At 40.3% G+C, this 17,290-nt stretch overlaps 1 protein-coding gene across 3 annotated transcripts in view; it reads left to right on the top strand.

The window, feature by feature from the left end:
• Nucleotides 1–17,290, top strand: part of KCNQ5 (potassium voltage-gated channel subfamily Q member 5) — a 504,767-nt gene that overhangs the window by 328,722 nt on the left and 158,755 nt on the right. For all 3 annotated transcript variants that reach the window (XM_037034317.1, XM_037034316.1, XM_037034318.1), the window contains exon 2: nt 3,142–3,232. In XM_037034317.1, the coding sequence (XP_036890212.1) occupies nt 3,142–3,232 (91 nt within the window). The remainder of the gene's footprint in view (nt 1–3,141; nt 3,233–17,290) is intronic.

The following is a 17,290-nucleotide window of genomic DNA, read 5'->3' as shown; positions in this document are numbered from 1 at the left end:
CATTTTCCCTGTACTGCCAAAGGATAAGCTAGCTAGCAGGTGTTCGCTAACTCTAATTTATTGATTAACTAGTGAGTTTTAGTGACACTGTGCTTGCTCTTGGCCTTAACCCCCACTGTCTCATGGATGAAGCAATTCCAATATGGAAAACTAATTCCTGCTGAAACTTCAGGGATGAGTTTGATCAGTGTTTTTTCCAGAAAGTCTTTCCTAACCCCAAGTCTGCTTCATGGGCGTGCAACCTCTGCCGTCCCCCAGAGCCCAACACTTAGAGGGGTCCCACACTTGGTGTCACATTCTGCTGTCACCATCTTGAAATTCTTAATAATTTTTTAATCAAAAAAGGTCCCTGTATTTTCACTTTGCACTTGACCCCACAAATTAAGTACGACGAGTCCTGCCTAACCCCTCCTCTTCTGTGTGCTTGTTATCCCCTGTATTTTCCCTACCTTTACAATCACTCAGAATTTTAATATTTCTGTTTACATCTGTTTAGTGCTCTGTGTGCCTCAGTAGATCCTAAATTCTAAAGGCAAAAAAAAGAAAAGAATTCTGTTTATTGTTATCTCTCCAAAGCCAAGCCTAATATTATGTACATAATCAATATTTGCTGACTGGGTAAATGGATGAGTGGCTAAGGGAAGGAAAAGGAGAGGAACGGACGAATTAATGAGTGTACTTGTCCATCCATACCCTTCAGAAAGCGGAGCATTAGAGGTCTTTGACTCGTAGTCTTCAGACAGATTTCCGTAGCAATGACGAGTTCCAGTGCAGAAACTGCTCCTCCTAGACAGGAGGGTAAGATCAGCAGAGGAAGAAAACGGGCAAAGTAATGACATGAAGTCAAAATATTAAACAAAATGGTTAATGAAGAAGGAACCGTCAAACATAGTCATGATATGGATCTGTTTTGAAGACAAACATAGCTACCATTGGAACAAGGTGTCTTAGTGGTTAAATAATCCAGTGCTTGCTTTCCCCACAGTTTTCTGGTGAGCTGGACTCCTGGGGCACATCTAGATAACAGGTACTCACCAAAGGAGAAGCACATGTCACTGTCTTTATTCGATGCCACATCATCCTCCAAACCACCTTAGTGATTCCTGATTTTCATCTTATTGGGAGTTTGCAGGTCATATAGGTGCAGTGAAATTCAATTTCTAGTTTGTAATTTTTAGTCCATTGGGACCAATTTAATAATTTAAAATATCTTGAGGCATTATATTCATGAGCGAAAACTACTATGAGTAGTTACTAACATTGTGTACTAGGTGCTTTCACTAGTAAACTCCTGTTCTTTAGAGATTTCTGTTTGGAACAGTAACTACTTCCCTCTCGGTGAAGAGAGAGAGAGATGCCCACAAAGCCCTGCAGAGCCCAGTGTGACGGCTGCTGCCGTCTGTGCGTGCTCATTCTGCAACACCGACAGAACAGGCGGCCGGGACAGACAGAACAGGAGCACTCCTCCTGCTGTACAACCTTGGATGAGTTACAAAATGTTCTCGGTTTCCACATCTGTAAAATGGGAATAATGATATTTCTATTCCATGCATTCACGAGGACAGTGTGGCTACTGCATATGAAAGGGGCTTAGCCCCGTGTGGCAACCTACGGAAAACCCTCTACGGACGTGGGGAATTGTTTTCAGCATGTAAGCTATGAGCAGTTATGAACTTTCACTCTGGTTCTGGTGAGATAGATATAAAGAGATAAGGGATACAGGGTGTCCCTTAGGAGTGGGGGAAACTTCCTCCGAAGGGCCAGGCCATAAATATGTCAGTCTTATGCACCAGCTGTACTGTCTCTGTCACACTCCTCAGTCCTGCAGTTGTAACATGACAACGCACAAACAAATGGGTGTGACTGTGCCAATAAAACTTTATTTATTTTTTTAAAAAATCATTAGAGGACAGATTTGTTTCCAAACCACAATTCATCAATCCTTGGCCATATAGGCCCTTGGCGACTCATAAGTGCAGTAGAAAGACTTGCAAGACTTGTCAAAGCAAGTCAAGGGGAGGCAGGAACTCCAATACTGCACTAAAGAGCACAGAAACTGATATTTTCAGGGAGAGTACTATATGAACTTCCTAGAGATGGGTAAAAGCAAAAATTATGGCCTAGAACAAGTAGTTTGGGTATTGTTGCTTTGGGTTTTGTTTTGTTTTATTTCAGTCTTGCATTTCAGGATAAATCACTTCAACTTTAAAACAGAGCCTTCCCTTTTTATTAGACATTTCCTTGGGAACTCAGCTGCCCCTCTGTACCTTAGAAGTTCCGTATTTCTAGGAATAAATGCCTTTTGTATATTGATTGGTAGAGAGGTCTGCTCCTGACTTTTGCTTCCTTTCATTGTGTGTGAACAGACAACGGAGGGGTCCTTTCTCTGGTAGTTTGACTGTAAGGAAATGGAAAATGTGTATCAGAGGAAATCATTCCCTTCTTTTTTATTCTTATTATTGTTATAAATAAATAACCAAAGAGAATCTGTGAACAATAACAGACACTGAAAATGAGCCCAGGGCTTTTTCTAACAACCTCTTAGAACACTTGCCTGTTCACCAGAACCGTTAAACGTGAGGCAGGTTCTGCACCTTTGAGGAAAGCGGGGCTACTGCACATGCTCCCAGGATAGCCGAGCAGGAACACACGTTCTGGGCATTTCTCAGGACCCCTGCTTGGGAACGGCATTCGTGGGAAATCCACAGATTCTAAATTACGGACATTTGAATACCACATGCCACACACGCCCACAACTTTCTCTTCACTAATAAATGTACAATATGAGAAAGGCAACAAGCCAGAAAATAGATGAGGTAAAATATTTACTCACTGTTTAATGGAGCCAAAAGTTATCAAGTTAGACTGCAACACGGGGTCAGACAGGTGGCAGAACTGGGAGTCTGGGGATGGGATGGAGGGAGAAGCCTGCCTGGCAGGGTCTGTCTGTAGCTCAGTGGAGCTGCCCTCTGGTACAATCAAGTGCCCCCTACATCATACTGTGCTTTGCTATTCCAAATGGCTAGTTCCTCCCAGAGCTTTTATGATTTAATCAATGCCAATTCATTAGAAAGAAGAAATTAAGTCTGTCATGATAAGGCAGGGTTCTCATCAGATTTCCCTGTTTTTGTTGTTTTACAGCTTTCTCCTTGTATTTGGTTGCTTGATTTTGTCAGTGTTTTCCACCATCCCTGAGCACACGAAACTGGCCTCCAGTTGCCTCTTGATTCTGGTAAGTGAAACCTATGAACAAAAATGTACATAAAGTTTTTGCACTGTAAAAACTAATATATATATATATATATATATAAAATGCATTTTATCTCACAAAAATTCTACCTGGAAAAAATGTTACTGTGCAGAAAAAAGGTTTCAAAAATCACTGAGAAATTTGCCTATCATTTTAACCTTTAGTCACTCTTCAGAAATATATAGATATATTCAGGGTTGCTATTACATAGTAATATCTGGTGTTACAATTATATCATAAATAGAAGTAAATAGTTGGAAACAGTTTTAATGATGTTTATCTATGAGTATGATAACAAATAAATTATAAGAAGAATTAATGTCCATGAGGTATCTCATTCCATTGCTAAAAGTTACAAGATAAAGAACATTTTCCAATAACCACAATTTAGCAGTAGATGTGTATAATCGGCCAAGATCTATGAGAATATAGCACCTTATTTTTAAAAAAAGAACAGAATACTCCTTTATGCTCTTTTTAACCAAAAGCACATTATGAGTTTTGCTGCTAATATAGTTGCCTGGTGAGAAATTCTACATTTTACCATCAGTCCTCAACCACACAGAAGTGCTTGATCCACTTCTTAATGAGAAAAAGATCCCAAGATATTTTATTTTGAATTATTCTTGGGCTTTTGAACTCTTATACTTTCTGTTACAACTAAAGTAGAACACTGTATACTCAAATCACATTCGACTGAAAGTGTGGTTTATTTGCATACATTTTGACCCACTCACTTAGTCCAAAAATACCAGATTTGACAGTCTCAGAACTGTCTGAGTGACCTCTCACCTGGAACTCACGTCAGCTGTAAAACATGGTCAACTACAAAGGAACAGAGAGAAAGAGGGAATACGGTAAGATGGCTATTTGCCCTGAAAAAACAGACATTGGTTATGTACAGCAGTAAACATTTACTCTAAGAAAATTATTCTTACCTTGAAGGAGGAAACTGAAAGATGTCAACTACCATAACCTGAGTGGAGAGCAGCTTCTCTTCTCACCTGCATTTTCAGATGGCTGGATGTTACCAAAACTTTGAGTCTCAGTCCTATTTTCAGGAGATCTTTTTTTGAGCCTGGAACAAATCTATTCCAATTCACTTCCATGCAAACTGTGCTCAATTAAGGTTACTCTTTCACAACTCAAGGAGAACAGACAGACCAAAAAGCACGCTGGGAATTGGTTCCACTGATAAGGTTTCCATCCGGGTCACAAGCGACCTTTTAGCCTCACGCACCCCTTTGCTAACAAGTGATCTGCACCCAAGGTCTCAGCCACAGCTGGCTTTTAGGTTCATATACAGAACCACAGCCAGGAATTTTGGAGTGAAAACAGAAATCTGATTGTTAGACTAGGGAAGATGAAAAACTGGATGACCCATGAGTGCTACATGGTATGCGTACATCAAACACAGGAATGCCACGAAAACGTTTCTCTTATCACCAGATCAGGAATCCAAAATGCGAGGTTTACGTCCTCTGAATCTATGAAATATGAACTCAGTCATTGCTGATGAGTCTGTAAATAGTCCAGAGGAACTCATGTTATTAAAAAGCTCAAAGCTGATTAGTATCTTGATTTTAAAATGTCAGAACAATCGCTCAGTTTAGTAAGAAGAGTGCATTTGAGAAGAAAAATGTAGACGATGTAGATGTTGTCACGTGTCCCTCAGTCTTTTGTTGCCATCTTTACTGAGATATAATTGACATGTAACACTGTGTAATTTGATGTATAATGTGATGGTTTATATGTGTATATACTGCAAAATGATCACCACAATAAAGTTAATTAACACCTCATCACTTCACATAGGTACCATCTGTAGGGCAGTGGCTTTTAAGCTAGAGCAGCTCTCAGGGGTACAGTACAGTCAACTCCAGTACCACACTGTACATCAAATCCTCAGAATTTGTTTTATAACTGGAAGCTGGTAACCTTTGACCATTTTCACCCATTTCCCCCATCCCTCACCCCTGACACCACTAATCACTCTGTTTCTGTGAGTTTGGTTTGGGGTTTTGCTGTTTGTTGTTGTTGTTTAGATTCCACACAGACATGAGATCAGACAAGTTTTGTCTTTTTTCTGGCTGACTTATTTCATTCAGCATAATGCCCTGGAGGTCCATCCACGGCGTCATATATGGCAAGATAGCCCTCTTTTTATAGCTGAATATTTCTTTATATATATCATAGCTCCTTTATGTAGTCATTAGTTGATGTACACTTAGTTTGTTTCATGTCTCGGCTATTATAAACAATGCTGCAATGCAGATGGGGGTGCAGATACCTCTTGGAGATCCTCATTCCATTCCCTTCAGGTGGATGCCCAGAAGTGAGATTGCTGGATCATAGGGCTGTTCTATTTTTCACTTCTGGAGGAAACTCCATGCTGTTTTCTGCAGTGGCAATACCAGCTTACATTCCCAGGAGCAGGGCGCAGGGGTCCCCTCTCCTCCACACCCTGGCCACATGCATTATCTCTTGTCTTTCTGATGATGCCCATTCCAACAGGTGTGTGGTTTCGATGTGCGTTTTCTTAATGATTAGTGCTGTGGGCATTTTTCACATACCTGTTTGCCACTTCTGTATCTTTTTTCCGTCCTGAATATTTTCAAATTTAGTCCCTTGATGCAAATGAGGCCTTTGTTTGGAGCAAGGTGGTAGGTTCTGCAGACGGATGTTCTCGGAAAGGCGTTGCTACCTGACTTTCCATAGGAAGAGGGTTTGCTTATCCTCCTGTTTTTGTGCTACGGTGATATATTGTCCATATGTGATTGAGCCCCAGGTGTATTCTTAAACCCTACCTAGAGCCCTGGCTGGTGTAGCTCAGTGGATTGAACACAGGCCTATGAACCAAAGGGTCGTGGTTCGATTCCCAGTCAGGGTCCATGCGTGGGTTGCAGGCCAGGTCCCAGCAGGGGACGCAAGAGATGCAACCTCACACTAATGTTTCTCTCCCTCTCTCCTTCCCTTCCCTTCCCCTCTAAAGATAAATAAATAAATTTTTTTAAAAACTACCTAGAAATATGCAGACTGCAGTGCAGGTCAAAGATTGTACTGATGTTATTCTTCTTCATTGGTTTTCGCAAAACTATGTTTAACCAAAAAAAATGAAACATGGCCTTTTTATTCTTTAGAAATTAATAACATAGTTAACATAATATGTCATAAGGGTTCAATCAGTTTCAGGATATTGGGGAAAGATAAGGGCTATCCTAATGATTTAGGGAATCTCTTATTTATTCGTTTAACATGCATGTGTGAGGTAGCTCATCTGATTTCAAAATCTGTCTACCCTCTGAACATCTAACCAAACATAATTCATAGAGCACAATTCTGGCCAGCAGCATTTTAGTCCCCAAGATGAAGCCCATCTAAAAAATTGCTGTCCAAATAGTAATAAGGATGGCTTTTAAAGTGTTTGCAGAAATTTATAGTTAAGCCACTTTTGTATTCTTTTGGACACAAGTATAATAAAGGACAAATTTAAAAGAATTATATATAAATCATACATCACAATTGTATATTTTTCATACCTCTGTCCCATTTGGGTTTTTTAAACATGTTAAATAAAAGATGTTCCTAAGTTCTAACTCTGATTCTATTTCTGTACAAATAAAGCCCACATTCCTGAGAGGGAGCGTGGTCCAGACAGACAGCCCCTGGACACACTGCCCAGGGCCCTCTCCGACACTCACACCTCCCACCTGTTTCCTTGGCAGCACCAGCACAACAGGACTTGGTCTCGCTCACCTCCTGTGGTCCCCTAGAGTCCTCAGGTCTCCATATTGGACCGCAAGGCGAGGCTCTCCCGTTCTCACCTGGAGTCATGTTCCCAATGCTACCAGCAAACTTGTAACCGACTTGCCTCAGTTACAAGCTAAGTGACTACCCCTGTTAATTTGCTCTTTTATTCTTTCCAGTCGTATGAACCGAGGTGGTATGTGTGAGGTTCCCTTATTTCTCTTCACAGAAGCAGCAGAGCATAGACTTAGAATGTGACTGACACCATTGAGTTCAAATGCACTTCTACCACTTTTTGTCTGTGTGACTTCGGAAAGTCACTTTCTGTGTCTTAGTTTACTGGTTGGTTCAAAGTGGCTAATAATATACACGAGTTCATAAAGTTGTGAGGATTCAATTCCAGTACAGGGAAAGCTAGCCAACATTATGATCACTGGCTCTTCCATATATATGTTGGGATGTAATAAAGACACAAATACAGGTGAGCAGTGACATATTTGAAAATGCTGCATTTGAGAAAATATCATACTTTTCTAAAAGAAAACAGGTATTTTTGGAAGCGTTTTCTCACCACAAATACTGTTAATTAGGGCAACTTTTGCACTAAAATTGATTCAATGATATGAATTCAGCACCAGCATGTGTTCACAATACATATTTATTTTTGATGACTAATGAAACAGATTTTTATTATTATAGTTTTTTATAAACATATCTGATGACAATGTCATGGCTTCATAAGTTCTTCTGAGTGGAGCACTGGGCAGAAATAACCATGAACCTCATGAGAGTGAGCTCTGCCCTCACTCTGGGGTAAAGCTAATGAACTCTAGATCAAAGCCACGTGTCCAAATGCCAAGGACAGGTCAAAGCTGGTGCTAATTTCTTACGTTTTGTCAATTCTTCAAAGCTGAAAGGGAGCTAGCATTTTTTAAGTAATTTTCATTTACGACTCATTGATTTCTCATTAAAAGGAAAAAACTTGCGATGTAAATATTTCTCCTCCCATTTTACTGAATGACTAAGTTTCGAGGTCATGTACCCACTATCAGGCAGAGCCAGGGCTCAATGGGCTGGCTGACTGAAAACCTGGACTGTCTTCAAGGCATCCAGCAAGGTCATTCTTGTGCTTCTTAATCAAGACTGGCAGGTCTAACCGAAATGCATTTTCCAGCAGTAAATAAAGTACTGATGTCTAAGTTTCCTTTTTGGTTCCAAATATGCAAATGATACCTACCCCCTTTTACTAAGGATGCTAGGTGTTTTTTTTTATAAAGGGTCCACTTGAAAAGTTACCAGTAGTAGGTATATCAATTCAGACCACTATAAGATCTTTGTATAAAGAACTCCAAATACTCTTGTGTAAACAGTCAACAGCCTGACCTTCGGGGGAACAGTTGGGTGTAAAGCTGCGTCTCCTAGCCCAGCTCACTTGTTCTGGTGTGCATTACATTACTGAAGGGAGTGCCCCCCCTTCCGGGTTAAACTCTGGCGGGGAGCTTTGTTTGCACTTGTTTTGATTTTATTACCTGCATTTGTATATTTTAGAATTTCATATCCTATTTCATAAGAACAATGCTGTTTACAGTGTATTTCTTCTCAGCTGAACAACTTCATACCTTCTAGATTAATTTTAAAGCACCCATTTTAGGCCTTTAACATAGATCTTTCAACACATCGAAAAAGGGTTACCTCTCCATTTCACTAAAGGGATGAATGGCATCCACAGAGTTTTCACTGAAGGTGATCATTTCTCAAAGTGCCCAGCCACGACCAGTGAAGGGATTGCCATGATTGATTTCAGCAAGATAGGGACTTTCTCAGCAGATCTGTGCCTCCCTCCTCCTACTGTGTTAGAAGGTCTCCAAACCACAAATGCATTGTACTGAGCATCTGGACAAGTACTCAAACACATGGTCAAATATCAGGTTTGCCCAAACATCTGGACGCTTGGCACCTTCTGGATAGAGCATGTGTGCATTTGCTGTTTTTGCCTCGTGCAGCCAAGCAAACATGGGCTTGCTGTTTCTTTGTGCAATGAATCAGTTCCTGAAACATGCACAAATCTAATTTAGGCAGATCTAATTATATCTTAAATGCACTAGTGGAGCTTACTATTTAAAGAAAATCTGTAGTGAATCCTTTTGTAAAGTCAAGAGTCCTGTGGAAAAGCTAATAACGGTGACATAATTAATCTGTGCTGCAGGTTTGTTGTCTTCTAATTTGGGTGCCCATAGGGTTGTTTTTAATTGCTTTGTGGCTGTGATATGACACGGTATCGAAGAATTGCAGCGATTGTTGCCATTTTCCATCAGTCAGCAGAGAGGGGAAAAATCAGTCACAAACGCATTTTCCTGTCCTTGCAAAGAGAAAGATTTGCACATAAAATTTATATGATTCGGTGTAAAATAAGATTACATCGTGTCTTCACATTTGAAGCTCTAGCATTAAACATTGTAAGAGGGTATAACGGAGAACAAGGATAAGAATCCATCCGAGGATATTAAATCTCATGTTTGTAAGGGACGGGACAGAGTTTAAGATGTGAAGCAATCAGATATGAGGAACGCATGATGTGTCTTGTGTACCGCACCCCTGCAATTGACGGCAGAATGCTCTCAGAATACCCCGATGAACATGGAAAAGTGCAATTATTTTCCTTTGCTTGTCTTTCATCAAGGAAAATGCAAATAAACTTTAAAATGGTTTACGGAGACTAACGACTCTCATCAATCTCCTGACAGCTGAAAAAGAAAAGTAGCGGTTTAACACCTACACTGGCTCTCAGCGGAAGGATAATAATATAGTAACTTGCCTTATGAAAAGTATTTCAGATACTAGAGCAAAGAGTTGTTCAATTCAAAGATAACGAAGAGGTGTCTGAAAAAGAACTGTTCTCTATGTACAATTAAAAAAGGGAAGAACTTTCCACAGTCCTGGCGGAGCATTGGTGTCTGACCCGGTGACCTGGGTCGCATCACAGAGCACGCTGCACAACCTTGTTTCGAGACTTGACCAGCAGCCCAGCAGACACCCTTAGAGGCATCAGTGAGTCACAATCGGCCAGGTCCCCCCTCCCCCACCCCCCACCCCCCCTCCCCGCCTCCAATCTCCTATGTTCTTTTGAGCTACACAAAAGTATACTCAATGAAGAGAGAGAGAAACCAGGTGATATGGTAAACATTTGAGAGTTGTTAGAAAATAACAGAGTTCAAAATAGTTGGCAATAAAGAAATTCTTATGTTCTCTTAACATAAGACTATAAATCATAATTCTCAGGTTTTTTCCAGGCTTAAATAATTTCCGCTATTTGGAACCTGGGTCAAATGCTTTCATCTTCCTGGAATAAACTGCCTCTTCCTTCCGACTTCCCTCACCATTGGTTACTTAGCATCGTATGTCCTCCCTTAGTCATTTATTCAAGAATATTTATGCAGCACCCAATATGGGTGAGACATTCTTTGGGGATGTAAGGATATATAGCAAGGAGCAAAACAGGCAAAATCTCCATCCTCATGGAAGTCACATTTTTATAGGGGAAACATATACCAGGTCTGTCTGGAAAAAGTCAGGCCATTGTTGATATAATAAGAACAGTTTGCATGACATCAGTGTAACCAGGCAGCCAAGAGGAGTGGACTGGAATGTGCAACCATGAACAATGATGACTTCACTGTACTAGTCAGTGGGAGTGGTAGACCCTGTTGAGTGAGTATATGTACTGTGTGGTCATTGCATTCAAAATGAGCAAGTAGAGCAACAAATATGCATCAGATTTTGCATTAAGCTTGCACATTCCTCCACAGAAACTATTTGGATGATTCGGAAGGCCACAGCTATGAGAAACTGGTGATTGGCAGCTTCATCACAACAGTGTACTGGCTTATGCATCACATCTGGTGCAAAGCTTTCTGGTAAAACATCAAATGACCCAGGTGACTCATCCCCCCGTAGCCCAGATTTGGCACACTGTGACTTCTGCCTTTTCCCAAAACTAAAATCACCTTTGTAAGACAAGAGATTTCAGACCACTGATGAGATTCAGAAAAGTACATACAATAAGGTAGCTGATGGAGATTGAGACAACTGTATGACGTCCGAAAGAGCCTTCTTTGAAGAGGATTAAAGTGTCTTTGTCCTATGTACAATGTTTCTTGTATCTTCTTTAATAAACTTCTCAATTTTTCATAGCATTTTGGCTGGATACTTTCTGGACAGAAAGTTAACATATTAGCAAATCAATATATTAAGGGTTATAAGTAAAAGAAAAGCAGGAAAAAGTAATAGTGAAGTAGTATGTCAATGATATGTTTAGAGAAGTCCACTGGAAAGGGTAGCCTTACTGAAGCTTCAATGAAGTGAGGCAACAAGCCATGCAGAGATTCAGAGAAAGAACATTTCAGGCAGATGGAGCTTCAAGGACAAAAGCCCTGGGCAGGAGCACACCTGCTGAGTGAAGGAAGGGCAAGGAGACCAGAACAGCTGAAGGAACAGTAAGAACAGCAAGCCAGGGAGGGAGTAGAGAAAAATGAGGCACCAGTCCGACTGCAAATTTCTTGAGTATGGGATCCAAAGCTGATTCAGTGATAGCGGGTAATCCAGTGGCATCTGGTGGCAAATTATCAATGAGCATTTGGTGAAAAACGATGGCCAATTGTTTAATTCTACAACATTAATATGGAAACTTCACAATGTCATGAATATGGCACCAAAATTCAAAGAAGGTGCATTACCCAGCTCTATCTAGCATGGACTGAATTAGGCCAGTCATGGAATTGAAGCCACATGGGAAGCAACTGAAGTCGTTCATGTAAAACATGACAAAAGCCTAGATGAACAGAGGCAGCGTGAATGCAGGGAGGGGGTGGACTGAATCAATGAGGGCAGTCGGAGGTTAAGTCAAAGCTGCAAATCCTGTATGCATAGGTCAGTGCCTCACAGAAAGTCTTTTCTTCTCGGAACTGAGATAGTCTGCCCCTTGCATATTACTGGCTCCAAAGCACTCACTTCCTGCCTCATTACAGATGCTTTTGATTCTATGTGTGGTTCTAATTCACCCTCTGTCTTCTCACCACCTCTTTGGTTTAGGCCTGCATATTACTCTGACCTATGTATCCCTGTCTGAATTATCAGCTGGTGTCTAATCCTATAGATTTCCACAGATTTCCAGATATTTCTGTGCATCCTGCCTATGCCCTCTCCTAATTTCTCCAGGCCCAGCCCCTTAATTCACTGCAGTTTTAATTCAAACATATCCCTATATTAAGTGCTTCCTACATTCCAGCCTCTGTGCTGGGGACTGGAGCCCTGAATATGAACAAGACATTGCCCTGCTCTGGAAACACATCTAAAGCACATTCTCCTCTACAACCTCTGATTGACTCCAGAAAAAATAAAAACCTTGAAATCATGGGTTTATAGAGAATAAATGGTGAAACCAGGAGATGAAAGACAAGCAAGTTAATTTGTTATTTTTTTGTATTTTAAAATTCCCACTTTACGACACATGCGCATGAATGAATCATCTCTCATGAAAATCACAAATAAGATTATCAAAAACTATCTTCAATATAGATTACCAGTAATCACTTCCATATATTGAATATTGGGTTGGTACTGCACAAGGCTAAACCCTGGAAGAAATGGGTGGGTCCCCCGTTCCCATGTAGCCATACAACCAGGGGTCACAATTAAGGGGACAAGACATATCATGCTTCTGCATAGTAGATTAGGGAAAAACTTTCCAAGCTATAAATGGAAGCTTGACAAACAACATTTCAGGCTGGATTCAATGAAAATGCTGCAGACCTGGCTCCCTTCAGGACTATAAATCACAATGAATCCACAGAACATTACTGGAGAATGGAGAACAGGAAAGAGACTGGGCATGTGTGACAAGCCCTCCAGCCTTGGCTCGCTGAAGACTAATTGAGAGTGATTCAGTGCTGCAAGATCTCAGTATCATGGGAAAACCTGGAAAGGCTTCCACAGAAGCACACTGCAGAACAGCCTTAACAAGGAAATGCAAACCCCAGACCTCAACCACCCTTGGAGAAGGAAGGGTGGGGAGTAAGGGCAAGAAGGAGGGGTCACTCTGTTTCTCACTTCCCTTCCCCCAGCTCTGCGGCACATTTTTTAATTAGATGAAATCAAGTACAAATCAGTATAAAATGCCAAGAGAGCCCTGGCCAGGTGGGTCAGTTGGTTGGAGTGTCGTTCTGTAGAGCACATACAGGAGGCAGCCAACCGATGTTTCTCTCTCTCTCTGTCCCTCTCTTTCTCTCTCTCTCAAGTACGTATATCTTCAAGTACATATGTTTTTAGAATACAAAGAGAAACCCTATCGTAATGAGAGACTGTTATGCGGAAGTGAAGGCGACCCCTAGGCATCCCTGCCTCCTTCACATCATGATAATGAAGACTGGAGATCCTGGGAGTTGATTAAAACTCTATAAAGCAGAAGGGTTTGCTGCCTCAGTTAACCAACCCATTTGCTTCTCTTCAGCAAGCTCCTTCCTGGGTCATTTTCTGGTTTGGACCTGTGGTCTATGGCAGTGGAAAATGGCACAGTGAGGGTCACTGTTGCCAGGCACAGATAGGCATTTAACCAGCTGAGGCAAGCGAGCTGTGTGACTAGGTCGGGAAGCTTATCAGTTTGTAGAAAAGAGCAATGCAGAGCTCTAGGCTGGAGGTCAAACATGGGGAACATGCACTTGGGTACTTCAGGAGTCCAATTGTGAGGACAAGTGTTTCCTTGAGTCACCTCTGCAGACTGAAGGATTTTCTTTTTGCTTTGAGCTGCTCATTGACTCATTTTTTCACTCATCATATATTCACTAAGCACCTACCGGGAAGGCTGGGAGCCAGAGGCACTGCACACATTACACACCAGCTGGACACTGAAATACTCATATGGTCTGCATCCCTGTCTGGGATGGTTCTTTAAAATTATTTTTCTAACTAAATCAGCTGGAGGATTTTGAGTTTTATGCATATGCAGTTCCTTCTCTTACATTACATTTCCATAATGCAAATCACCTCATATGCAACTGTAAATAGAATAATGATGTCAATGTAACATGGACACAAAAGATGATTTCCCCAAATGACAACAGCTGAACATAAAGCACAGTAGCCTAGCTGAACGCAGCAAGTCTGAAGGAGAGTGAACTGCCCATGTCTGCCTTCTTTATTTTGGACACTTACTTGGCCTAGGAAATGCTTTTAGGCAATTCTCCCAGTCTTTGTGTAAAAGATACAAATGTAAGGTGACAAACAAAAGAGATCCATCTTTAGCATCATTACATTTTGTGCAAAACATGCAACTCTCTCTACCAGTGACATGTGATGCAGCGCCCTTGCCTCCATAACTCAGCAGCCTGAACCCTTCCCGACATCCCCTTGCATCAAGCTGTCTCCACATTTGTGTTGTGAAGGCTGGGTTACTGCAACATTTCCTCGGTAGAGTTTGGCACAGCTTTTTTTGTTTTTTAAGATTGCACAAATCTAAAAAAAAAGCTATTGTCAAATTTTGTCGACATAACTTTTTTTAGTTACATTTGATATTTAATATTATTTTATATTAGTTTCAGCTGTGCAACAGAGTGGTTAGACATCTGTATAATTTATGAGTTGATCCCCCTGATAAGTCTAGTAGCTATGTGACGCCATCCACAGTTATGGCGATATCATGGACTGTATTTCCTATGCTGTGTGTTACATCCCTGTGACTGTTCTGTGACAACCAGTTTGTTCTTAATCCCTTCACGCTTTCACCCAACCCTCAACTCCCACCTAGCAACCATCGGTTTGTTCTCTGTATCTCTAATGTTGACCTATCTTTTTAACTCTACTGAAATCGTATTAGGATTGTTGTTTTTATAAGATCTCTGCTTCCAAGGGTTCAGAGTGCTTTGCCATAGCTCGATTTTCAACATAAGCCCTGTTCTTCTTAATGAGCACACTTGCCCTAAAACCAGACTTTGCTTTAAAACCACCACGCCACTTGCCGCACTGTGGCTGGGAAGCCAGTATCTGTAAGTGGCCGCAAGCTCACCTACTTTGCCTACATGGAAGTGTACATTGTATTCTGCTTGGTAATATGGTCTTTTCAAGTGAAGGGCATCAGCAGCACTAAGCTGGTGAGGGGGCGAGGGTGGGGCGTGTCATTCTTAGGTCAAATAAATCAAAAGGATAAAAACCTATATATTAGGTGATTTATTTGGAGTATTCTTTGTCCAAACTTTTACTCTCCTCTTTACCAAGCTATGGCAAATAAATCTTTATGCTTTACAGACCCACTCATCAAAAGTTCAGGTTTTTAAATTTAGCCTAAATTTTAATGAAGTTTTATGCAGTTTAGATAGAAAAATAATGTTGTATGGTTCTGCAGGTGGATATCGCCATAACAGGTGGAATATCGCCATAACAGGTGGAATAAAATTTTAAGACTGTTAAAATATTCTCAATCAAGCAAATTGAGAATATTTTATTTAAAATATAAAATAATTTGATTTGATAATGATAAACTTTATTTTTCACTTCCTTTAACTGTCTTTTGATATCTTCTCAGTATATAAAAAGCCTGTAGCCTATCTCTTCCTGCTTTAACCTAAAGTAAAATTCCAAATGATTTTTAGAATTAAAAGATCTAATTCCTTACCTTGCCACGCATGGGCTTCTCAAATGTCTCTGGTCTTGCCTGTATCTCTAGCTTTATTTCAACACCAATTTCCTTTAAGATTGCCCACACAAGCATTGTTGTATGTATGTTTACCCATGCACACGTGTGTAAATGTGCACACACACACTCGTACCATCACACTCTACACTCCAGCAATACTAAACCATCCATATCTTTCACATATACCATGTCTATTCCTTTATTATTTATGTTTCTTCTATTTTAAGAGCCCAGTTCTATCATTTCTCTTTACCATCTTGGTAATTCTGAGTTATTTTTTAAGTTTCAGGTCATTTCCTCTCTTCCTGGAATTTTACCCTGACTGTCCGGGAGACATGATGTTACCTTCTTCTTTGCTCTGGGATCCAATGCAGCTCAGAGGAAATAGCCAATAGCAGCATTCATGCTCTGGTATAATTGCAGGTTTCTAAACATATATTTTATTTCTGTTAAGACTGAAATAAAATTAGCTATCAGTATTCTTTGTATTTTCTAGTATGTAGTGCCACAGTGCCTAGCATGTGGGAGATGACCAATAAATACTTAAAAATGTGGTGCCTTGGCCATCCCGTCTGAAGACACCAGCAGTGATTCTCCACATGTGGCCTTGTTCAGTTGCCTCTACAGCATCTATCACTATTTGATATTCTCTTGCTTATTTGTGACTCCTTTTCATTACTGGTTCTTGTCACTAGAATACAGGTGGACTTTTGTTACTGTGTTCACTCTCTCCCCAACGCCTAAGCAAAACACAAGCACAACGCCCAGGACAAAAGAGATGCAAGATGAAACTATCAAGTGTGCGAAATGAATGAATAGATCCAGATTTTGCTATCTTCAACTAATAATACACTTTTGAATAAATTAATATATAAGTTCAATACCTCCAAAAACATTGAAATACTCTGATTTTAATAAATCTTTTAATTTTAGCAGTTTGAAATTCCAAAACCATTTTTTCACCCATATGGAAGACCTATAAAGGCAAATATAAGTACTGCACAACACAAGATTCAAAAATCTAAAATGATTATTTGCTCATTTTTGCCTTTTTTCCACTCATCTTAACTTTCTGCTAAGTTTCACTTACCCTTCTGAGTCTGGAATAATCGAGTATCTATGTTATTAAAACAAATATTTGCATCTAATATCGAAGCTGGCTGGTCATTAAAGAATAATAGTACAGCCTCACCTGTGTGACTCAGTTGGTTGGAGCACTGTACTCTAAACCAAAAGGTCACAGGTTTGATTCCTGGTCAAGGCACATCCCTAGGTTGTGGGTTCAGTCCTTGGTTGGGGCACATAGGAGAGGCAACCACTTATTTCTCTCTCACATTGACGTTCCTCACCCTGTCTCTAAAATCAATAAGCACTTTCTCAGATGATGATTTTAAGTATAAAAAATAATAGTATAACATGAATCACTAGCCAACATTGAAAATGAATAGAATCATATAACAAGAGAGAAGTACTGCAATGACCTAGCCAGTTATTCAACACTAGCATACTATAATTAAAAAGTCATTTAGTAATGACTGAGTCATTCACTAATGATCTCTAGAGGCAAGAGCAATAAGGACTAATGTCTCTAAATAGCCTCCTGTGATAGC

Source organism: Sturnira hondurensis, unplaced genomic scaffold (assembly GCF_014824575.4).
Source record: "Sturnira hondurensis isolate 20B ecotype Veracruz unplaced genomic scaffold, ASM1482457v3 Scaffold0022136, whole genome shotgun sequence".
Classification (NCBI taxonomy): Eukaryota; Metazoa; Chordata; class Mammalia; order Chiroptera; family Phyllostomidae; genus Sturnira; species Sturnira hondurensis.
This window is presented reverse-complemented; position numbering and strand designations above follow the sequence as displayed.